The sequence below is a fragment of the Pogona vitticeps genome, chromosome 6 (assembly GCF_051106095.1).
Source record: "Pogona vitticeps strain Pit_001003342236 chromosome 6, PviZW2.1, whole genome shotgun sequence".
NCBI lineage: Eukaryota > Metazoa > Chordata > Lepidosauria > Squamata > Agamidae > Pogona > Pogona vitticeps.
Window position 1 is genome coordinate 28,569,121 of NC_135788.1, and position 25,170 is coordinate 28,594,290.

The window sequence follows — 25,170 nt, forward strand, 5'->3', positions numbered from 1 at the left end:
TAAAAGCTTAAGGGAAGTAAGATGCTAATAGCTAAGCTTGTTTTTCCTTTGGAGCTGGGGTGTGTGTGGTTACTTTGCACTGGCACTGTTTTGGCATAACCTTGAGTAACTTGAGTTTTGCCTCTAGGTGCACAGCTAGCCAAAGAAGACCTATTCCAGAAGTTTAGATGGAGATCATTTCAAGGAATAGATACTTCAGCTTGACATGTTCAAATGTTTAGGGAGTTGGTTGGACGGAGGAACAAAATATAGGTATACAGATACAGAAGATAATGGAAGCATAGAGGTAGTGTTGCCTTAACTGATCAGAATGTTGTTAATAGCCCTGCCCTGGATTTTGTAGGACCTCCTACTAATTTAACTACTCATTTCTTAACATTAATGTCATATTTTCACATTTACTTGTGGGCAGAATGCTATTCATCAGTATGGAAGACCAAATTCCAGATTACCCACAAATATTGCTTAGTGGTCCTGTGCTAGTCACTGACTAAAATCCAGTGGTAAAACACAATTAGGGGAATTAGGAGAATTTACAGAGGTTCAGTGGGCATACTCTAATTATAATGGATTTCAGCCATTGTAAGTTTGATTTGTAGCACTTTTATGAGGTAAATAAATTCATAACACAGCAATAATGGAAGCAAGTCAAATTAAAAGTGTAAGGACCTTTAATAAATATCTGTCTTCTTTTCTTTACTTTCAGAAACTTACCTTTACATATATATTTACTAGTCCCCCTTTATTCTGATAAAATGCTCTTGTCTCAGCACTTTTCTAGTATTTATTTGTATTTTTTAAAATAAAGTGACTCAAATTTAGCATTTTTTTTTTACCTCATTTGTAGTTTGGGAATAACCAAATTCTCGTTAATAAATAAAGGTAATAGATATTGATGTTTGCAAATTTTGTATCTTATAAATGTTAAGAATCATTCAAGCAGTCCAATTTGTCAAAATTTTGAGAAGCTTGTAGCATTGCAACAGTTTTGCTCGTAATATGGGATGAAAGTCTGTATTTTACTAGAGTCTTCAACTGGAACTGATCACAGCAAATATCAGTGATTCTTATTAGTTTATGCAACTTAGGTTGCATATATTATTTTAGAATTCATTCTAAATTAATTTCCATGGCTCTTTCAGATGTACCTCTTGCATACTATTTTCATGTCATCCACGTATTTGTATGAAACTTTTGTTCATCTGAAACTTTGTTTCAACCTGTTGCATATTGGAAGTCACATACAGTAATCACTTCCCATGAGATGTAAGAGAGGCAGGTGAAAAGCCCAAGATTTTACTAGTGTTTTTTCTCATTTTCTCTCTCATTCTTGTCCACCTTACTTTTGAATTGTCAATTTTTCATTTGACCATATGAACAAATTATAAATCAAAATAACTTCAAAGTCTTCTGTGTTTAATCTTGGTATTATATACATTTTCCCTTTAAAGAAGCTGCTAATGTGATAATTTTTGTGGGGATTCTTTCTGTCTGCTCTACAGAGTAGAGAGTTTAATCTAATTAATGTCATGAATGTACAGTTAGGTCTCTGCCTTCCCGCAAATGCAGTTTTCTTTTCATTGGAGAAGATACTGGTGTGGGAAAGGGTAATTGGCTGGAAACTCCCGTGTAGTCCCCGTTTCCCCAAAAATAAGACCTAACCTGAAAATAAGCCTTAGTATGATTTTTCAGGATACTTATAATATAAGCCCTACCCCAAAAATAAGCCCCAATTAAGTGAAACCCTGCCCTCTACCATTGTGGAGCAAGCAGAAGAAGATGGCATGACTGTATTTGAATAAATGTAGATTATTATACATGAAAAATCCCCTGAAAATAAGGCTTAATGTGTTTTTTATAGCAAAAATTAATATAAGACCCTGTCTTATTTTCTGGGAAACACCGTAGTACTCTACATATGGGTTGTGGAAATGTTGAAATCATTTCTCTGTGTGTACACATATTGACTGTTAAAATATAGTGTTTTAATAAACTGTCATAGAGATTGGTTGAACAATGTGGATAGTATTTGACTCAACAGTAATGCTAATTGAAGACATAAGTTTAAAAAATTTATACATTTTAAATTTTAAGTCATGTTTATTTCAATATCTTGAGTAAAATTATTGACAGTTAGTTCAGCTTAATGATTTTTTTTATCTTCAGTTTCCATGGCAATTAAAATGTAATCTTTTTATGTTACCACTAGTCAACTGAACTGCCCCATTCTACTGCCTCCTTTAAAATTTAGATGGAAATATAAAAATTAAAATTGGCTAAATGCTTTGATAGCTCAAATATGTAGTCAATACAACTTGTTAGAGCTGATCTTCTGCTGATTTCCTTGGGAGTAAACTTGGGGGGCATACTCCTCAATGGGTGGATTAGAACTAGTGGTGGATTGGGTTAAAGCAAAAAGTGGATAAGCCCACCACTTTCCTTCCTCTTTTATTTCTTCCTGCCAATATTTTCTCTCTTTTCTTTACCTTCCCATATAATGAACTGTTGGGAAAAGGACAGATTGCTTTGGTAGAGGCCTGAACTGATCCCTTACCATGATCCTTTGAAACTAGGAGAAGAGATGCACCCAGTCAAGTCTGCAGGTTACATACCTCAGTTGCATTAAATAACATAATATTTGTGGATCGATGAAAAGTAAAGAATAGGGTACTTGTTCATTGATTCATAAATATGTTATTACTGTGTACTTTCAAAACTTTATAAACATTTGTATTATCAGAATCAGGGCTTGAAAAATGCACTCATCCACTCGTCTGTGACGAGTCACAGTTCCCTCCCTCCCTGCCTCCTTCCCTTCTGCCTCTCTCTCTCTCTCTCTCTAATCCTTCAGTCCTCCCCTCCCCTTCCCATTGCAAAAGGAAAACTGCCCTCGTGAGAAGAGAGTTTGAGTGGCACATAGAGATATAGCTTTGCAGGAGAATGTAGAGCAGTCCCATGCTGGAGAATATGGAGATTCCCTGCTCCCAATTTCAACCAAACGAGGACTCATCCTGGGGTGGGAGGGAACTGTGGCTCCTTAAGAGACGTTTGCTTTCAGTTTTATTTTTGCTGCAGACATTCAAAATACAAGTTTCATGACCCCACAGGCGTGCAGTTAATAAAGCAACCCAAGTCTGAAGGTAAAAATCAGTGATTCCCAATCCCAATAAATTGCAAGGGTATAGTCTGGTCATGCTGACTGGTGAAATTTTTGACTGACTGGTGAGACATTCTAAAAGCTTTCAAGCCCTGATCTGAATATTCTAGGCATTTGTTTTGTGTTAGTTCCTTGTTTAGAGGAAAGTTCTTTTACTTGATTGTGCCCTGCATAGCACTTGCCAGTTTGCAATACAGGAGGAAGATATTTATATATCCATCAACTTAGATGCTAGGGCATCAATAGAAATTAAGAAATAACATTCATGTTACTTTTAAACACATACACACACACACAAACACACACACATACAGAGACACACACAAGGAATAATAGTGGTCAACCAGTTGTCTATGGCAAGCCCACCAGTAGGCCATGAATGCAGATACTCCCTGCATATTGCAATCTCCAGCTACTGATATGTAGAGGCATAGTGACTGTCATATTACAGTTGATTCACAGCCATTCTGGCAAGCACCCACTATGGCCCTAATCTCCATGAATTCATCTAATCCTCTTTTAAAGCTGGCCTTCAATCTTCTTGTCCTTGCTTTCAATGTTGGAATTCTAAAGTGTCTAAAGCTATGATGTCTTCCAGCTTGAAATTTTCTAGGCTATGTGATTCTTCAGACCCTTCCTATATTCCATTTCTCCTTCATATAGATTGAGGTATTTCTCATAAACAGTTTTTTTTAATTGGGTCGTGGTGGTGGAAGGTGTAGTTCTGTTTCACAAATAGGAGCTAATTGAGATTACTAGAATTTTCTCCATAGTATATAAGTCAATGTGCAGTGTGACATTCTCTGAGCAGTGTGTAAATGCCCATTTTGAGTGAATTAATGTAGAAAACGAAGCGTGTGCCCTGAGTCTTCTGGAAATGTTACTTATGAGTGCATCTTGCATCTAGGAGGTTGTGGCTATATACAGTGGTTCCCTGCTTAACGATTAGCCCACTTGACGATGAATCCGCTTCACGACAATGTTTTTGCGATCGCAAAACGATGTTTTAATTGGCTTTTTTTTGCTTCCCGACTATTGGTTCCCTGCTTCAGGAACTGATTCTTCACATTACGGCGATCAAAACAGCTGATAGTTGGGTTTTAAAAATGGGTGCCGGCTGCTCGAAATGGCTCCCCGCTGTTTTTAGGAGGCATTTTTTGCTGCACAGGCACCCGAAAATGGTCATCCTATGGAGGTTTTTCGCTGGACGAGCAGGTATTTCGCCTATTGGAATGCATTGAACGGTTTTCAATGCGTTTCAATGGGCTTTTTATTTCGCTTGACGAGGATTTTGCTCTACAGCAATTTCGCTGGAACAGATTATTCTTGTCAAGCGGGGCACCACTGTATATGAAGATTTTAGGTCACACACTTGGTTTTTCACACAAGTGAAAAAACAGGTGGGTTGGCTTATCATGTAGGGGAAGATGGGGATATCTGAATGGACTTAAGCTGCAAAAGCAGAAACAGAATTTAGAAATGCCAATCAATTATTTCAATAAATGAGAATCAGCTTTGTTACTTGCATTATGTGAGACTTCTTAAAAAATTATATGTACCACAGATAGCTTTGACCAGATACAAAAGAGTAAACAAGGCACACAGCAAGGATGTTGTGGCACTGTTTCTGTTTTTGATTTTCTTTTTCCTTTTAATTCAGAGGACCTTTCAAGACAGTTTAAATAAATCAATAAAGTACAAATTAACATTCAGAATCCTGTTGTATAATGTTAGCAAACATATGTTTCAGTCCCTTCCGCACCAGTAAATAAAGATTCCTCACATTGTGCTCAGGAGCACACACAAAGGCAGTATGCTTGAGCAGCCCTGAGAATCACAGCAGGGCCTTTTTATTTACCAGTAAGAAATGGATCAGAACTTATAACTTTCCTTACATTGTGCAAGAGGATTTTGGCCAACAGATCCGTTGAATGGAGTGTTGTTTTTATCATTAGTAGAGATGGGCACAAAAAAAAATCAAGATTCATTTTAAAATTGCTAATTTGTCAATTTGTATTCGTACAAATCAGTGCCCCTGACAAATATGAATCAATGAATTTTTAGTGATTTTTGATTCATTGATTTGGTTGGCTTTAAAATGGCCTCCAAGGCACCTAGAAACACCAAAACTGCACAAAAGCTTCCTCTGACTGTCCTCTACAATTCCTCCAGGTTTGATGAAGACTGGGTTTCCCAAGCCAGCTGCTAAATGGCATTTTCCTGAGGGAACCAATTTTGTGGGTTTATAACTCAGAAGTTTGGGTCTAAACCCAAACTTCACCAAACTTGAAGGCCTTGTAGGGGAATGTCAGTGGAAGCTTCCCTGTGAATTTGGTGTCTCTAGGTGCTTGGGGTGCATTTTATGGGGTTTTAAAGTAAAAAAAAAATGAATTGACAAATCGTTTTACCAGATAAATTGTAAATGAATAATCTGTGATTAGTTGACCTTGACAAATCACATTTTTTTTTAAAAAAAATGACATTTTTTCTGATTTATACCAACTTTAATAACTAGACATCATCATGACAGATTTCTGTTATTGACTAAGTTCAGGCAATGAAAAACCAATCTTGGTAGAATGATTTTAATACAGTGGTGCCCCGCTTGACGATTACCTCGTTAGACGAGGAAATCACTTAACAAAACAATGTTTTAATAGGAAAAAATCGCTTGATGATGATCAGTTCCCTGCTTTGGGGACTGATTTTTTGCTTTACAACGATCAAAACAGCTGAATGGCCACCCGCTGTTTCAAAATGGCTCCCTGCTGTGTTTAGGAAGGCTTTTTCACTTTACAGGCACCGGAAAATGGCTGCCCTATGGAGGATCTTCGCTGGATGCTGAGGTATTTCGCCCATTGGAACGCATTGAACCGGTTTTCAATGCATTTTAATGGGTTTTTTGCTTTTGCTTGATGACGATTTCGTTCTACAGCGATTTTGCTGGAATGGATTATCCTCGTCAAGCGAGGCACCACTGTATTTCCAAGAGTTTTAATGGGCTTAGGAAGAACCAGTGATCTTTGCAGAACGCAGCTATCTATAATAGAAGAATCCCATTCAAGGAAATGTAGTGTATCTTTGGGAGCAGGATGATATGTAAAGTAAAATGTACATAGTGAAATCTGATATCAATATGCTGTAAAATAACAGTACTCATGCCAATGAACTTGAACAATTTAAAGAAGACATTATGATTTCTGAGAAAGGTAAAATATTGACTCATGGTAAGAAATGTACCACTGTACTAGTGCTGTGGTGTACCTGGAATGGTAATATTAAAATTGCCTGAGAGCTGTTACTTGCATTGGTACTAGTTCATATCCATGGAGTTTATTTCAGCTATAAACTTCTTCAATTACTGTTTTTGCATAAAGTACCAGTAGTAATCAAATAAGTTTTATAGTGGCTGAAATCCTGTTGCTTAGCATAGTAAGTTGTAATTAGAGCAGGGCCATTTAAGTTAATAGAACCTAGAAAGGAGTTGACTCACCAAATTCCTACTGATTTGGGTTGCCTACTCTAGTGGGATGTACTATGCTAAGCAGCAGGATTTTGCAGTCACGATGCTTGACTTATTCACTTACTCCATTCAAGGCTGGAAAAATATTGAGTTTTTTAAATCACCAGGATCAAAATTTTAGGCTCCTATTGTCAGAATTATGTTTAGGTCAAAAATTCTGAAATAAATTGCTTACTTTTTTAACAGCTGTGCAGTTTACTGTAGCATGCTTTAGTGGAGCACTTTGGCTATCAGGCAGTATATTTAACATTTTTGTTTCCTGCTGATATTTAGTTTGCATAAATACAAAACATTCTTCATCAGTAGGTTGACTATGCTAAAACAGCTATGGCAAGTAAAAACAATTGGGCCAGATGAAAAATAGGCTAAGGGGCCGTTAAGGGAAGAATATTTAGTATAACTAAGCTGGTTGCCTCAAGCCTTTTAAAATTCTTTTTTTCTCTTTTTGGTTCACTGTTCTTTGGAACTCCTTTTTTAAATTTTCATATGCTCAACAGATTCTGAAGGCAGTGGACATGGCAGTGAAGATGGATCTAAGGATAGCGGAGAAGGCTCCTGTAGTGAATCAGAAGAAAATATCTTGGAAGAAGAGCTGGCAGAAGAAGAATTAAAAACAGAGGGAGAGCAACCTAAAACTTCAGGTGGTGAAGAGCTGCCAGTAGCAGAGAAGGCGGTAATTAAGACAGAAAATAAAGAGGAGGAGGAGGAGGAGGATGGAGAAGGAGAAGAGAAACCAAGAAAGAAAAAGGAGAAAGAAAAAGAGCGAGAGAAGCCTTCAGAGGCAGATGCTGGCATTGATGAGCAGACTAATGAACCAAAAAAGTGGAACTTAAGAAGAAACCGTCCTCTACTAGATTTTGTATCCATGGAGGAGCTAAATGACATAGATGATTATGACAGTGAGGATGACAATGACTGGCGTCCAACTGCAGGGAAGAAGAAGGGAAAAAACACATTACGGAGAGAAGGAAGTGATGTGGATAATGAGGATGATGAAGATGATGGAAGTGGAAGTGATGAGGATGATAATGAAGAAGAAGGCAATGATGACGATGATAGCAGTGCTGCTAGCGATGGTGGACCCAAGAAGAAAAAAGCAAAAGCTCTTAACAGAAATAGTGCTGATGATGAGGAGCTGACAAATGATAGCCTGGCCCTTTCACAAAGCAAGAGCAATGAGGTAGAAATGCCAACTTTCTATAATACCTCTGATGAAAAATGGAAAATACTGTGAAGTGTAATTGTTTTGAAATTGCTCCCTAAAGCTAGGCAGAGTTACTGGACAGTAATTGCATTAATGAGCTGCAGAGTTGTGCTGAATGCTCATTAAGATAAATTTGCATCAGCTTCATGCCTGAATCCAGCACCCATTGAATTCCAGTGGTAATCTTCCATTGGCTTCAGTACATTTTGTATTTTTATTTTAGACCTATTTCAAGCTCTTGCAAGAGACTAATTTTTGGTAAGTGCCTGTATCACACTGAGCACAGGTCAGTATTCTACTTAGGATGTATTGCAGTGAACATGTAACAATGGTATTGAAAGGTCAGGGAACATGCTTTTGTAGTCTAAGTCTCTGACTAATTCTGAAAACAATACATTCTTAGTGATTTGAGAAAATGTTAAAAGACAGGCTGCAAAGCAATGTGAATTTCTTGTGTATGTTAAAACGCAAGGATTGTAATGAATACATTTTAAATTGTGAACTAGCAGAGGTAAAACAGAGAGAGTTGGTGTTAAAGCTTTAATTTTACAAGGCTCATACTGAGTACTAAAATATGGTGTCTTTTACTGAGATATATTTGATAGAAATAAGAAAAATTAAGGGCAAAGAAATGAATGTGCTTTATCAACTTGTTAAATGTTGTATGCAGTCAGTGTTTTATCCTGAAAGAGAAAACCTTAGTGGAGGGTGCAGAGAACATTGCTATCCAAGTTCTCTTCAGTTCTCAGTCTTGGTCCTTTATCACAGATTATATTTCTTTTTGTCCAGAACAGAATACTTCATCTAATTGATACTCCTCTTCCATGAAATATTATTTATGGCCTAATGATGATGATGTGCTTTCAAGCCAGTTTGGACTTATGGCAGCCCTTTCTATGTATAGAGTACTCAGAAGCAGTTTATCATTCCCTTCTTCTGAGGTTACCCTGGGACTGTGTAACTTGCCCACAGCTATACAAGTTAGCTCTTCTCGTGAGATGCAGAGTGGGGAATTGAACTTCCAGCCACTGACTCTGCTGCCACATACCTAACTTACTGAATTATACAACCAGCTTCTAGAGCTCTTAAAACTTGAAGAAGACCTTAATCATGGTTTCATTGTTTCAGTATGATCCAAGCTAAGAAGAACACCAGAGTTAAGCATTATGCTAATTTAATTATGCTTAGGCATCCTGCTATTGCTTAACCAGGTTTGGGTTTCGTTAGGGCCTTAATAGGCAGACTTTTGGGGAGTCATACAGCTTAGTTTGAGTTCCATAATGGAAAAGGACAGAATGTAAATGTACTAAATAAATAAATAATAGTACATCTGTTTATTGCAACTGAAATTATTAAGATGAACAGATCAGATAAGTCCTGCATTAAAGACTTACACACATTACTAATTTATTGTCTAGTTTGGAGTACATATAATGATTTTTTTAAAGCATAGGCATTATTTCTTCCTGTGCCTTCTGGCAGCCAGATACCTAATAATTATGTGGCTTCTAGACTTTTATATGTTACATTCAGGTTCTGAATGTAATATATTGTATAGCAATTTTCTACTGTAGCAGTTAATAAATTTGTGTATAACATGTTTCTTAGCTAATGTTGCCTTTTGCTGTTCTTATTTGTTTTCTTAAATATACTCTGAATAACAGAAGCTTTAACAATATGTTATTCCTGCATAATATAGCTGTGACCAATATGTCCCACTCATTTCAGAGGCCTTAGTTGTAGATAATTTTCCCTGGACCTGGACCTTCATGAAAAATAGTGTTGGTGAGCTGATCTCAAAATATGTCCAGTGTCTGTCATTATGAAGGTTCCTGTACTATTTCAATGAGTATATAAACACTTAGGTGTGTTGAAAGACAGAAGACCAGTTCATTCTTTATCCCCAGATTGTGTACAGCCTTAGCATCTATGTATGGTTGGTAAGTTAGAAATAGTTAGCTATATTATAAATCCATGCTAGCATACAGTGAAATAAACCAATTTATTCATATGAATTTTAGGTTTTTTGCGCAATCTAAAAACATTACTTGCATAATTATGTTGTAACTGCCCAGAGAATGATATAGCACAATGGGATGGTATATAAGTTGAAACAACAACAATAACAGTATTTGTCAGTTCATAAGTTAAAGTATCATTGAGTTAGATGAGACTCCCACATATGTCTGCATATAATTGCAGCCATAATCAGCATGCACATGCGTGTAAGGGAGAACAATGGTTACAAAGACAAAAGGCATAGTTATTCTCCTTCAGCTGATATACATTTGTCACAGCAGGCCACCCCTTAAAAGAAGCATTTGCCTTTTTTTCTCACAGGAGAGAATGCTCTAAGGTGGTGCTTTTATTAACTAATTGAGGGCATCTTTTTAGACTATCAAAATGCATGTAGTGTAGTTTATCCAGATGCCAAAATGTTGATTAATAACTACATCCTCAAAAATTTAATTATATAGTCTGTAGATTCTTCATAATTATATAGTCTGTAGACTCTTCATAATGGCCTTGAAGATTCATCTAGGCGTTTTAGACTATATTTAAAACTTGAATCAGTATTTGAAAGAATGATAAATACTATTAAATTGTATTTACTTGGTATGAGTGTGTTTTATTCCTTGACATTCCTATCCTACATTCATCTAGAATAAGATACATCCGTATAATATTAAGAACAGTTATCCTTGGTTTTCATTACATTTTATGTTTCTTAACAATTATCAAAGGGGAAAGGCAGGTTAAATTATTCTTTAAAATAGTTCCTACTCTCATTTATGTTTACTCAATACAAAATAAGGTGTATATAACCCTTGTCATCCTCTGTGTTTATCAAAGTAAAATTTTAATTGATGCTGCAATTGAGTAGTCATATGCTCCACTGAACTTGTTGGGACTAACTGTTGACTGCAGTTGTATAATACTGTGTTCTGAGTTAAAATGCTCTAAGAACCATGGGTTGCAGATGTTAAAGTTGAAATTATCAAACATTTTTGTGACTCATAGATTTTCCTAATCTTCAGCAGTTTTTCATTGTTTTCAGTGTGTGGTGACACTGATTTTACTGATATCTGTAAGGAGCTAATCTTTAAAGATATATTGCTAAACGTTAGATAATAGTTTTATACCAAAAAAGGAGCAGTGGATGAAACCTAATTAATTATGTGCCATCAAGTCAATTCCAACTTATGACAATTCTTTCAAGGGTTTTCTAGATGTAGCATACTGAGAAGTGGTTTATAAATCCATTCTTCTAGGGGAGCTCTGGGACTGTGTAGCTTGCCCAGAACCACACAAGTTGGCTCTTTTCCTACAAGGCACAGTGGGAAATCAAGCCCCTTATTCCTAGCTCTGCAACCACTTTCTCACCATGTGCTTCAACTGACTCAGTTGTCTAAACAACTGGCTAAAACCTAGGAGAGCCCATTGAGGAAGTGGCAGAAAAAATCATCTTAGATAGTTTGTTATAGAACTAGAATCTGAGCATTGGATAACGTGACATTAGATCTACTTAGTTTTTCCTAGAGTAGAATAATTCAGATCAATGGACAAACCTAAACCCAATTTGAGTGGTCCTCTTTAGCTACGACTGTCTGTATGCATTTCATTTTCTAGAATGTCAGTAATTGCATGAGGCAGATACAAAGAGTTCTGTGCAGTCAATGGAATGTCTTTGCAAACCAAATTTTAAATTTCCTTCAGCTTTAGATCTAGTTTGCAATGTGCAATGGGGCTTTTTTAAAGGGGTAGAACAGAAGAAACCTGAAGGTACTTTTGCCTCCTGAGTTTAGTGTATGATCTTAGTATCCAATGCACAGTATCTGAAATGAGTTCATTTCTGCTTTGTGCTATGGAAAAGATATATGTTGATTAAAAACTGGTATTTCAATTCTTTTATAGTCTGTGAATAGTATTTCATGGAAATTCACTAATTGCAGTTACTACATTTGTATCTTGCTTTTTTGTCAAGAAATTCTGGCATTGTAGCATTACAAATGTATGTATGAGGTAGTTTGGCCTGAGAGAGAGTTACTCAGTAAGTAATATGAATCTTCAAATGTGGCGGACAGGTAGAGGAATATATGATGGAGGTAACTGGTTTAGGGACCCTGTCCATGGTGGTTAGAAAAATAATGCAGAAAAAAAAATACTAGAGTGACTTTTTTCCTCATCAGTTGGAGGTGCTGTTCAAGGTATATGACATGCAGGATTTGCAACAATGAAAATAGGCAGAGAATCTTTGATCTTCCAGATGTTTTGGACTTCAGCTTTCAGATACCTCAGCCACCATATTCATGATAAGGGACTATGAAGATCGTAGTCCAAACAGCTGGAAGGCCAAATGTTACCCACCCCTGGATTAAAAGCAACAGGATGCTGGGTGAAAGAGGAGGACCTGGAAAAGGATAAGAGAAGAAATAACAAGGCTGAATATGTTTAGGGCCAAAGCAGGTGCCATATCTCCATCATTCATCTATCTGCCCAGTTCACGTAGCAGTAGAGAAACAGCACCACTGAGGAACCCAGTTAACAAACACACCTATAATTTGCAAACATAGGCTGCAAACATGATAAGGCCAGAATCCTGTTGGTGTTCATGTAAAGTCTGCATAATTTGTTACAGCCAACTGCAGCTAATTGATGATGTCAGAGAATGGCTCATTCACGTACATGGTCATGTCCCTGATTGCACTTAATGAGATGCACCCTGGCACCTCATCAGTTAGCTGCAATGAGCCAGAGCAAGTTATATTAACAGCAGTAGGATTCTGTCCAATAAATCATTAAAATGCCTCTTCCAATATAACAAGTACATTTTCACTTTTTAATGATAGGACTCGCTGATTCTTGAGAAACCTCAAAACTGGAGTTCCCAGAAAATGGACCATATTATGATTTGCTGTGTTTGTCTTGGAGATAATAGTGAAGATGCTGATGAAATAATCCAGTGTGACAACTGTGGAATAACAGTACATGAAGGTAATTCTAAGATGCCTTTAAATTGGGACAAGTAATTTTTATTTTTCCCAGAGTAAACTACAGTGAATTTGTGCTCAGTTTAAATTGATGGGGTTTTTTTTAAAGAATTGATAGCTAATATTACAGAATCCTAACTTATGTGTACATATACTCTTTGTGTGTGTGTGTGTGTGTGTGTGTGTGTAAACATTAAGCTATCAGCATTATAATTTAGTGTCATGGTTGCAAAATATCTGGCCAATAGAGTTGTCTTAAGGTATAGTGCAGCTGATAAAAAATGTAGCACAGTAGGGCCCCCATATCTATAGAGGCTTGTTTCCAAGCTCCTTTGCAGATGCTGAAAAATGCGGAACACTATTTCGATAGTAAACGTTATACCGCTGGGTTCATCTGGTGGCCAGTTTTGATAATGACATCATGGAAATCTGTTTCTCTAGCAAATACTATGCATAGCATGATCTCTTTCTCCCTCTAGTGGCCAGTCCTGGTGATTTTATGGCTAAAATATATAATTTAGGGGATTTTCCTTTTACTGTAATATTTTAAATATTTTCAGACCGTGGATAAGTGAATCGGGAGATACTCATCCTGCAGATAAGGGTTCTCTACAGTAATTGTAGCGGTAATAATAATAATATTTGTAGCTCCATTAGGCTGAATCTGTAGAATCCCAAAGAATACTTCTGTTCCTGAAAGAATCTTGAAATTGGTGTAGGTGATGATTTGCCACCATAACTCCATAATGCCTTTACAGAGCAGATTTACTAAGACTCTAGGGTAAAGTGGAAGACAAGTATCTAAAGGAATGTGTTATGTGAATGAAACTTCAGTTATAGAACTCTAGATTCAATCCAGCTTGTTTTCATATGAGATAGCCCTTTAAAACTTTGTTTGATTTACTGCTACTGTGTATATATCTGAAGAAATGGCTATAGTCTATGAGGCTTATGCCAAATAAAATTTGGTGTTTAAGACTAATTACCTGTTCTATGTTCTCATTATTCTGCCTTTCTTAATTGCTCTGTGACTCTTAAACTGGATTCTTATAAGGCTGTAGATCTCTTTATCAGTATATTTCTCCCATTCTGTGCTTGTAATAAACATTTAACTAGGTATACCACTTTGTTTCTCATGAGAGTTTACAAATATTCTAGTAGAACTTTGGGCAAAAGTTCTTTACTGTTTCTGAAAAAATGCTATTTTAAAATGTTCCTTTATGTATAGGCATGTCCTTCCACAAACAATTCCAGTTGTTTTGTTTTTTTAAAATAAAATCCTTAAGTTCTGTTCTGCCGCTCTTGATAACTGTTTTTGTGCTAAGATCCACTAACTGGTTTATAATAGCAGAATACCCCCAGCTGTGTTGTCAGTTCTTCTGATGTACTGATTGCAGAGTTTCTTAAGAAAAATGTCTGCAACATATAGTACACAGTATAAGTGTAGGTAATTCTCTTGCTGGAAATTGCTGTTGCATTTTTGCTATGAATTAAAGACATAGCACCATTATCTGAAAAAAAAATTCTTTGTTTCATATTTACATGCTACACAGTACAGTATGTTTCCAGGGCAAGTAATAAAATAATCACTGCCTGAAGCCTCTGAATAAACCCTTCCAAGCCATGTTCCTATAAGCACTTTCTTGCTCTTTCTTCAGGGATTTTTATTCATTTAGAAACAGAAAATAATCAAGTGATGTAGAATACTAGAGCATTTTCTGATGTCTCACATTGCTTGTTCTAGTCCCCTTGTTATTTTCCCACTCACCATCACCATCTTAGAAGTGCAGAGCTAGAAGGGACTCTATGGATCATTGAGTCCAGCTCTTGTCAAAGAGGCACAGTGGGGAATCCAGCTCCCAGTCTCTGGCTCCATAGCAAGAGACCTAAACCACTGAGCTATCTAGCAGTGTTACTCCACTACAAATAGAAATAAGGCAGTTCATCCATTTTTCTGATTATGATGCCCATTTCTAGGTTTGGGGGTGGCGGCAAGATGATCTCCTGCAACAGCAATAGGAGCTTCTGTCTTTTACCTCAAAAAAAGAGTGTTGCCTTTATAGCCTTCTTGCCAATCCTGGCTTGTTTCCAGATAAGAATAACTGGAGTTGAGCAAACAGAAGGAGGAGGAACAGTTGTTTTTAGCTTGATATTGTGGGAATATTCCATTTTACTACCAGAGAAGATTAGGAACTGAGATGGTTTCAGCTTCCTTCCATTTGAGATCATGGGGATGTGTGGCCAAATAGTTCCTTTCATTCATAGAGCTCTCTCTTATGCATTATATACAGTACTTCAAACAATTTGGGGAATAAGAGAAGCTCTCCCCTAAATCTCTTTTTACTTATTGGCATTCCATACCTCCCCATGATTTGTTAACATGTCATTTGACAGGCCTTTCCTTTGTTTGATTTGATGTGCTCCCTCATGCTTCTAGGTTGTTACGGCGTAGATGGCGAGAGTGATTCTATAATGAGCTCTGCTTCAGAAAACTCCACAGAACCATGGTTTTGTGATGCCTGCAAATGTGGGGTCTCTCCAAGCTGTGAGCTGTGCCCCAACCAAGACGGAATCTTCAAAGAGACGGATGCTGGCAGGTTGGTTGAGGAGAACAGTTGTCATTGGGATACTTTTCTAAGTGTGAACCTGTGATAAATCTTACGGTCTGATCTCATCACCAAGACCATTCAAGACATAACTTTTCTCTCTTTTGTTACTGTCAAGTTAGAAAATAGATTTTCCTGACCCTTCGAAAGTATTTGTTTGTTTGTTTGTTTATTTATTTATTTATTTGATTTATACCCCGCCTATCTGGCCCGGACCACTCTAAGTAGTTGAGAGAGACTCAAAGCATGCCATTCAGTTATTCAAGCCACAGGAATAATTTTCTGGCATCAACCATCTTGCCAACTGTAATGGTGGTGCCTGCAAGTTTAATCATTGCCATTACTCCTTTTATTAATACAGCATCTCTGAGACTTAGCAGGACATCCACCAGTGTCAGAATGAACATGGTTCTGTTCCCTTTTCTGTATTCAGTATGCTGTGTATAGGCAATCGGAAGTCCTAGAAGTGTTAAATCATTTATAAATTTCATATATGCATGGTTTAGATGCATTATTTTCATTTTGGCCCTCTGTTTAACATTTATTGAAAATTATGTTGGCATACAAAACCATTGTCAGCAGGCTGCAGTTTGAGTGTTTCCATTTAAAAACATAACACTTCAGTTTTAAGAATCTTGGCACCTATATCTTGCTTAACTGTTAATTTTCTGTATTTGTGAAGGCTTTCACAGCCGGGATCTAATGGTTGTTGGTGGTTTTTCGGGCTCTTTGGCCGTGTTCAGAACACAGCCAAAGAGCCCGAAAAACCCACAACAACCACTGTTAATTTTCTGTTCTGTAAATAAGTCAGAGTACAAGAACACAATTTATTTTGTAAGCTGTCCTGGTGTTCTTAAAAAACATATTGTCATACTATACATTAATAAAGATGTTTAAAGAAAACAAACCAAGATTGTCATAGGGCTGGATTTTTTAAAGTACCTAGTTCAGCTGTGTGGAAGTGCTTACTAACAGTATTGATAAATGGTGAAGGTTTTATTATGACTGTTTCCTCTTGAGAGAAAATTCAGGGCATTTGTGCTGATAAAAATGGAGCCAAAATAGGACCACTAGGGAACAAGAGGTTTCAATATGCTTAGAGGGACTCTGAGGTTTGCAAAAATTTAAGAAACAGCAGCAACAATAAGCAACCTAGCAACTATCCATCCAAGATATTTAGTAACACTGGAAAAGTTAAAACTGAAAACAAACCTCCTCCTCTGAAGTACTAGGGTGACTGGGTGTGCTCTTCAGCCATTTTGAATGCCTGTTGATGGAAGAACAAAAAGCAGTGGAAAATAAGGAGTGTGATATTGTATGGTGGATGGAGATCGGAACCCTGAACAGAAACATTCCTGCTCAGAAGAATTAGGTAGCTGGTAACACTTGTTCTCTTTGACACTGAATATGCCTGTTAGATTGAAAGATTGTAAGGCAGCTGAACCCAAAGGTAGCATTTAGTGCATACTTCAACAGTTTCCTAGGTAGCTTAAAAGTATATTGGCTTATAAATGATAAAATACAGTGCCCCTAGATCTTTGGTCTATAAGATGGCCCTCATTAGCTGAGTGATTGAAATAACAAAATACCCTTGCTGGCTCTTAGGGCTTACAAAATGCTTAGAACAGATAAATATAAAATGCTAAGGATAGCCAGAGAGAGAGAGAAAAAAAGGAAAAGAAAGGTAGGAATTACAGCTGCTTTTATGTTCTGTAAATGGTTGATCATGTTCAGAAAGGGAGTCACAGGCTGAAATCCTGTTGCCTAGCATAGTAAGTTGCAGCTAGAGTAAGTTGCCCCTTTGAATTAATGCAACTTACACAGAGGTTGACTCATCAGATTGACACTGATTCAGTGAGTGTACTTTAGTTGTGAGTCATGACACTAAGCAGCAGGATTTCAGCCATGCTACCCTGTAATAGAAATTAGAACTATGAAGGGGGAATTAGAGATTAAAGCCTTTTTTTGTTTTGATACAGAGAGGTTTGTGGGTGAAAAGGAATAACTTTTTTCATTTCATACTCTCCATTCTGCTTTTGCCCCATTGTGATATAGTATGAAAAGGGTTCAATTCAGGCATAGCACAGTGGTGGAGGAGGGTGGGGAAGGAAGAAAGATAGCCTGTTTTGTGTCCTTGGAAATCTTCCTTACCTGCCACCATGAGTAAGTTCCAAAGAATGCTGTGCACATGCTTTTCCAGGTGATATGGAACCATGTTAGGGACAGAAATATGCTGTGACATTTTGATTACAGGTCACCACTTCCATCTATACGGTATCAAGACAGTGTTTTGCAAACTCCAGTCAGACCTCCTGTAAAGCCAGGAGACCACGTCCATATGCTGCAAACAAAATTACCTGACTTTCCTTTCTGAATGAAAACTAAACCGATTAAAATTCCCTCTGTAATGAGGGATGATTTCCTCTGATCTCCCCATTTGAGAGACTAAATAGGTAATGAGATGGTTAATTTGTAACTAGTCAACTTTTTGCATGTACCCCTTAGTTTCACAAACACTAGTGCAGAAATAAGGAAATCATCTATTTTGCTAGATGCTACATTCCTGACTGGAGTAACATTATTGTCTCTATTGTGATTCAGGTTTTTTCCTTTCCCATCACCAACATCTGTCATCGTTGCTCAGAGCAAAATGGATGGGGAACTAACATGAAAGATTATTCTTCTTTGATTACCCAATTTGTCTTAATTACAAGGTTCTCAAACATGTGCAGCTAAACAAATGAGCAGGGGAAAAATTAGGCACTGGTATTAAAGGCAGCTGAAGCAGCCTCAGCTGTGAACTTGACTGACTTCTGTGTATTTTAATAAAGATTCAGGATGGAGTTCACACATAGGTGGTTAAGGAAATGAGACACTTGTGTGCCAATCATACTGAAATGGCAGTTTAAATCTGTAATACTACAGTACTTGTGTGACATGTACTAAAACATTTTGAGAAGGTCAGTGTGAAGCAAGCAGCCAGCTGTTGGGTTTATCATAGATAAACTCCTACAGAGTGCAGCAGCATTTAATACACCAGTGGAGCATGAAAAAACTGTGCAAATTAAATTTAGAAGCAGCTGCTTGTTGAAGATGTGTATCTTTATATTGAACTCTGCAGGGTGCAGTGGGGTGGATGCATTAAAACTTACTATCAAAAATCTCCAGCCAAAACCTTGGCTTTTAAAAAGAAAAAATAGACGAGAATGTGAAAGTGTGCAACTATTTCCCCCCATTTCCCTGGTAAAATTGCTCCCAGTGTGACACACCAGTGGCATTTCACAGAAAGGATAACTTTCTTAGATTTTAAAAACCGCAAGGCATGTCTTAGTTATAGGCCTGATGTTTTGACTTCTCTGTACATATTTGAATAATACTAAGAATATTAGAACTGCAGAGCTGGAAGGGACCCTATGGATCATCAATTCAAGTCCCTATAAAGGAGGCATAGTGGGGAATCAAACTCCCAACCTCTGGTTCCGCAACCAGATGCCTAAGCCACTGAGCTATCCAGCAGTTCTCATGAATCATTTCATACTTCATTTCAGAATGTTCTTTCAAAAAGCATTGAGGTCTCATCCTATTCTAACTAATATAGTACTGATCTAATCTGTTACCCATGTGTAAAGCAGTTCCCATTTGTTTTTCTCCATTCCTGCTATTCTGTCATTTAGTGTGTGTCAAGATTTCTGCCAGTTCTGGAATCTTCTCAAGAAATTCCTCTTTTGTCAGTAACTTTGTGGTCTTCCAATTGCTAGCGTACAAAATTCTTGTTGCAGTTATCAGATGTAAAATCAAATAAACCTTGTGGTCCCCCCCCCCCGATTTTGGATGGTATCATGTTCAATAGAAAAACCTCTGGTGTTAAAGCAATTTTAACCCATAAAATGTTCTCTACAATTTCATGCATCATTTTCTAGAAGTCCTTAGCTCTATTACACATCCACCCCATGTGAAAAAAACTCCCTACTTTCTCTTTGCATTTCCAGCACTCATTGGATACATTTTTATACATTTTGATTAGTTTCTCTGGTGTTATGTACCATCTATAAAACATTTTATAAACGTTTTATTTTAAGCTTATAAATTTAGTCATTTTGATGTTTTGTTCCCATAGTTGTGACCAGGCACTTAATTTAATATTATAACCAATGTTTTGAGCCCATTTTATCATACAGGCATTCACAATTTCATCTTCCATTTTTGTTCCATCAAAATATTATATTAACATTTAATCAGTTTTTCCTCTGAAATGAATTGTATATACTGTAATAAACCTTTGATTGCAACAACATATAGAGAAGTCGGGAAAAAACCCAATAATATATATATATATATTTAAAAGCATTGAGGTAACTTCAGATTAAGAAAGGCAAGCTTTTCCATTTTCATAGAATGATGGTATTGTAGTTCAGTACATTGAGAGAGCCCCAGGTTGGGGAAAGTTGGTCAATTGTGTATAGATTGACAATGTTACTGCTTAAGAAATTGTAGCAAAGCAAGCAAATACGAAAGAAAAATATACAAAGATGTACAAGAGGTCCTATAAGCTGATTTCCTTTGGAATCCAATTGATATGAAATGCACAACATACAGCCCATTATACATATCATCCACCGAAAACTAGAAATGCAAAGCAATGGGTAGTACATGTGGAAGCTCTTTGAAAAAGGATGAAGTCTTGGTGATCAGTTGTTGCAGGGAAAGGGAAAGAATTTGTCTAGTCTCCCTTGCTTAATAGTTGAGCTGTGTTTTGTTAACTTTTATGAAAGAGCTCATCTAGTACAACCCCAGCTGTTGGCTCCATCATTAACTCTTGCATATACAGTTCCTCATTAAAATGGAAACCACTGTATGGAAGTGTGCCATTTGCGAACTGGTCCTCAGTAGAGTTCGGCTGTCCATTTTCTAATTTGGTGGAATATTAGGGAGGCTACGGTACCTTTTAAAATATCAGTCTAAGGTATTTTGAGGGGATATATGAGATGTCATTGAAGTTCACATTAAATATTGCTGTGATTTTTAAAAGGTATTTTCCCCCGTGCTGTAATTTGTCACTTCAGAATTGTGTTTCTATTATTTGAAGAAGGTGTCATTAGCAAGCTAGATCAGTTTCCAAAGAAGTAGTCATTTAAGTCTGTCTCAGCATGTTGGCAAAATTAAAGAGGGAAAATAAACTCCTTTGTAAATTGCTGTCTCACTCTCTTATTGTAATTCCATTTTCCCCCTACAAGAACCACTTTAACATCCACAACAGAGTCTCCTATGAGGTTGAAGCATTTAAAAACTGGTTTCTCTGTTTTGCTGTTACTGATGTCAGATTTGTGTCCTTTCTTTTGTGCAGACATTGTCTTGTTTGTCCTGTGTGGAATGCAAGAGGACACTGTTGGCAGAAGATGCCATAAGGCAAATTAGAGATGAAGAAGTAAATAAACCCATGATAGTTCAGCTGATCTTGTTGAAAAATAGAATATTTCTGAATAAATAGATTTTGTTCCCAGAGCTCACACTGAAACAAACCTGTTAGTTTTTAAAGTACTATAGTACAGTATTTTGTTGTTGTTCCCCCCTTCCCCTTTCCTCTTATTTTTGCCAGCAAGCTGGGCTGAGGGAACACTGTTCTTTTCAGTAGTTCCTTTTTGATTTAAATGTGACAATTACACATATGTAATTCTTTACATTCTCTATGCAAATACACTAATACATTTCTTGCTGTGAATCAGCTAAATCAGTCACTGAAATCCAAAGTTTAAACTTACACCACCTAAGGTTGATGATGGCATCAGCCAAAGCGATTTTTCAGTAATTAAAAATTTCTGACCCAAACCCCAAAGGGCCCAAACATCTCTTGGGACCCCTTTTGTTGTAAGAAAGTCTCTGCAGGATTGTGGGATGGTGGTAGGAAGTCTTTGCTTCTGAAATCTGCAGCTGGTGGTGATTTTCAGAACTTAAAGATGCACACAACCATTTCATGACCCTCCCCCCCATGCGAGGGGGGAGCATTGGGACCTTCGTAAATATTAAATTTCTGAAAAACTGCTATGCATGATAACATTGTCAGCCTTACATGGCAAAAACAACAGGATTTCAGCCACTATTTTTTGAAATTATTGTAAATAGTTTCTTCTTCTGTTGTAGATGGGTCCATATTGTTTGTGCACTCTACGTTCCAGGAGTAGCATTTGGAGATATTGACAAATTGAGACCCGTCACGCTTACGGAAATGAACTATTCTAAATATGGTGCTAAGGTAAACATTTATTTTAGATGAGAACTTAGTTGACTGTTTCCTTGTTTCTTTTGTTTTCCTTTGTAGTGTGTTGTACTAACTCTCAAAATATATGGAAGACAGAATATAGACAAGCTCTTTTTTCTCTACATATAAACTGTGTTGCGTGGAGATAAAAGTTCAATCTACTGTATTTCATGTGTATTAATACTGGTGCAGAAAATCCCCAAAAGTTTGCCTACCCCAGACTTTTTAAGACTGTCCTTTCCTTCAATTTTTGAAAAATAAATGATGTAATTTCAGGGAGTGGCAGACTCAGGGATGTTTGGAGGTCCTAAAACATGACAAAATGACGCCCACACCTTCCAGAGTAGTTAAAGGGATATTTTGAGCTTTAAAAAAAAAAAAAAAATTTGGGGCAGCATGACGAAGGGCCTCAGTAATGCTAGGAACCACATTTGGGTCCCAGTTTTATGTTTCTTCACTGGGCTTTGGTTAGAATAGAATTAATCACAGGGCAGTGTTAATGCAGCCAGCCTAATTAATCCTTCACTATAACACACTAATGTTGATTTGACAATACATGAGATTTGAAAAAGTAAATGCTTGAGTAGGTTTAGAATAGGTCTCAGTTTGGCATCAATCAGAATTTCCTCAGATTTGACTCTCAGGAGGGGAATAATCCTCTGGTACTGTATTTTTTAACTTGCGTTAATGTTAAACTTAAATATGTGAAGTTTGGTAAGCGAAGTTGTTTGATGGTGCAATATTCCATGTTTGGTTTTGTGTATATTATTACTTAGCTACAATGATTTTTACCAATCATCACATGTAACCTGTCTTGACCTTGTATTTGAAAGGTGGGATAGAAATATTCTAAATAAATCATTAGCCCATTCCAATCAGATTTTGGGATCAAACATGTTTATGTGTGTTCACATACAAAACGTAATGTATGTGAAAACTATGTGAGAGTAGTGAATGCTGCAATTCAGTGTGAGGGTGCATCAAGTTTTATATACTTTGGTTTTCTCTCCCACTGTTTTTGTTTCTTGCTTGTGTTATGGATAAGAAGGCATTTGTTTTCCAAATTTGATTTTAACTTTTGTGAAAGCATCTTCTAGGACATTTTTAGATACTATATGCAGTTAGTACTTGGGCTCTCTTTTGTAACTGTTAGCTTTCTCACTGTTCTGATACAGGAATGTAGTTTTTGTGAAGATCCTCGTTTTGCTAGAACTGGAGTTTGCATCAGTTGTGATGCTGGGATGTGTCGAGCTTATTTCCATGTGACCTGTGCTCAGAAGGAAGGTCTGTTGTCAGAAGCTGCAGCAGAAGAGGTAGATATACAATACTATTTTTACTTATTTTATTTTATTTTATTTTATTTTATTTTATTTACCATGCAGGAAAATGGGCTGAGGCATACACCTGTACCATTTGACAACCTATTCCTGAAACTGAGAACTAGATCAAAACAAATGTTTTTCTTCTTTGTCTATTTTGTGTTGAAATGTCTCTGGTTAGTTCAAGTAATATAGAAATCCTATTCTCTTCAGACTCTATGTATATGAATTTGTGTAGCATATTTCAAACTGTTTTCTTCTTCTGACTGGAACTGTTTTATACTTTCTTGCCTTCTTTTGGAACAGGATATTGCAGACCCCTTTTTTGCTTACTGTAAGCAACATGCGGACAGGATGGATAGAAAATGGAAACGCAAGAACTATTTAGCTTTACAGTCTTATTGCAAAATGTCTTTGCAAGAGAGAGAAAAACAGCTCTCACCAGAAGCTCAGGTAATATACCCACAGTAAGCTTGCAGGATAGGAAAGAAAGGCCAGAGCTGCACAAGTTGCAGTTTTCAGTATTCTTCAAACAGTAATTCTTAAACAAGTTTTGGTGCTATACTTGCTTTCAAACAGTCCAACATGTATTCTCAGGCCATATGAGTCTTTATAAAGTGATCATCAAGTAATCTACTCATGGCCCCATTCTTCTTTCATCTAATTACACCCTGCCTCTCCAAATCTCAACCCTGATTAGCTTTCTTGGTCCTGACTAAGTTTCAGTTTAATTACTTCTTTACTATTATCCCAGTACTTTACTTAGTATAACTTTTTTGCTTCCCTGTGGTTTGTGCTGTTATCAGCTAACTGGAAGTAGCTCTGGTTAGACTTAGGAAAGCAGTTAGGAACAGATGCCTCCTTGGGAAATAAGTGACAGATGGATTCATTCCTTATGGAGTATAATGATTGTGTGCCATCAGATCAGTTCTGACTTTTGGTGATCCTTTTGGGCAATAACTAAAACAAGAAAGGAATTCAGAGAATTCCAGAAATATCTGTCCAAATTGGGAATGGGTGTTACTGGCAGTTACTGAACAGTTAAACCTATACTTAGAGATGGGGGGTATTCATATAAGAATATGAATAGCCTGTATATGAATATGAATAGACTTAACAAGGGTCCAGCCCCCTGGGGCCAGACCGTCCACTCATTCATCCGCCAGCACTGGTGGCCTCAGTCAACCTTTCAATCGCTCCCAGAGTGCCACTCAGCTAGCAACTCAGAATACTTGCAGAGAGACTCATTCTCCCTCCCATTTCCCTCCCATGAGCCTCGTGGCGCAGTGGTTAAAACGCTGTACTGCAGCTAAAACTGTGCTCACGACCTGGAGTTCAAATCCCAGGTAGCCGGCTCAAGGTTGACTCAGCCTTCCATCCTTCCGAGGTCGGTAAAATGAATACCCAGCTTGCAGGGGGGACAATGTGTAGCCTGTATAATTAAAATTGTAAACCGCCCGGAGAGTGCTTGTTGCGCTATGGGGCGGTATATAAGTCCAATAAATAAATAAATAAATAAATAAATAAATAAATAAATAAATAAATAAATAAATAAATAAATAAATAAATTTCCAGGAGAGGCTAGCCGAGCAGAACTCTGGGAGTAATTGGAAGGAAGAGTGAGTGGACTGTCTGGCCCTGGGGGTCCAGACCCTTGTTAAGTCCAGCTGTGTGGGGGTGCCCATATATGAATACAAATACCCCCATCTCTACCTATAACTATTAAAAACATCATTAGTTCAAAACAATTTCAAATACATTTTAAACACATAATAAAAATCGAACATTCTGCATCCTCTACTGAAACCTCCAATCCTGCTAGGGTATTTAGAAATTAAAAGCAAGTTTAAACAGGAAGGTTTTTTTCTTGCCAACGGAAGGACCACAAAGAAAGGGCCCATCTAGCTTCCATAAACAGCCACCAAAAATGTCCTTTCTTGACTCTCACCAAACATGCCTGCAATGGTGTCAGGATCAAAACATATAGCCTGGACCCAAGCCATATAAGGCCTTTAGGGATCATAACCATCGCTTTGAATTGGGCTTAGAAATGGACTAGCAGCCAGTGAAGTTGTTTCGGCAAGGGAGTTATATGGTCCCTGTAACAAGCTTCA

The 25,170-nt window shown here is 37.2% G+C and overlaps 1 protein-coding gene across 8 annotated transcripts in view; it reads left to right on the forward strand.

Annotated features, from left to right (window-relative positions):
* Positions 1 to 25,170, forward strand: part of PHF14 (PHD finger protein 14) — a 177,095-nt gene that overhangs the window by 3,484 nt on the left and 148,441 nt on the right. For all 8 annotated transcript variants that reach the window (XR_012088290.2, XM_020781667.3, XM_020781680.3 and 5 more), the window contains exons 3-8: positions 7,178 to 7,860; positions 12,735 to 12,879; positions 15,313 to 15,472; positions 21,620 to 21,731; positions 22,913 to 23,050; positions 23,363 to 23,509. Coding sequence is in view for 7 of the 8 variants with exons in the window: in XM_020781667.3 (XP_020637326.3) it covers positions 7,178 to 7,860; positions 12,735 to 12,879; positions 15,313 to 15,472; positions 21,620 to 21,731; positions 22,913 to 23,050; positions 23,363 to 23,509 (1,385 nt within the window). In the remaining variant the exon portion in view is untranslated. The remainder of the gene's footprint in view (positions 1 to 7,177; positions 7,861 to 12,734; positions 12,880 to 15,312; positions 15,473 to 21,619; positions 21,732 to 22,912; positions 23,051 to 23,362; positions 23,510 to 25,170) is intronic.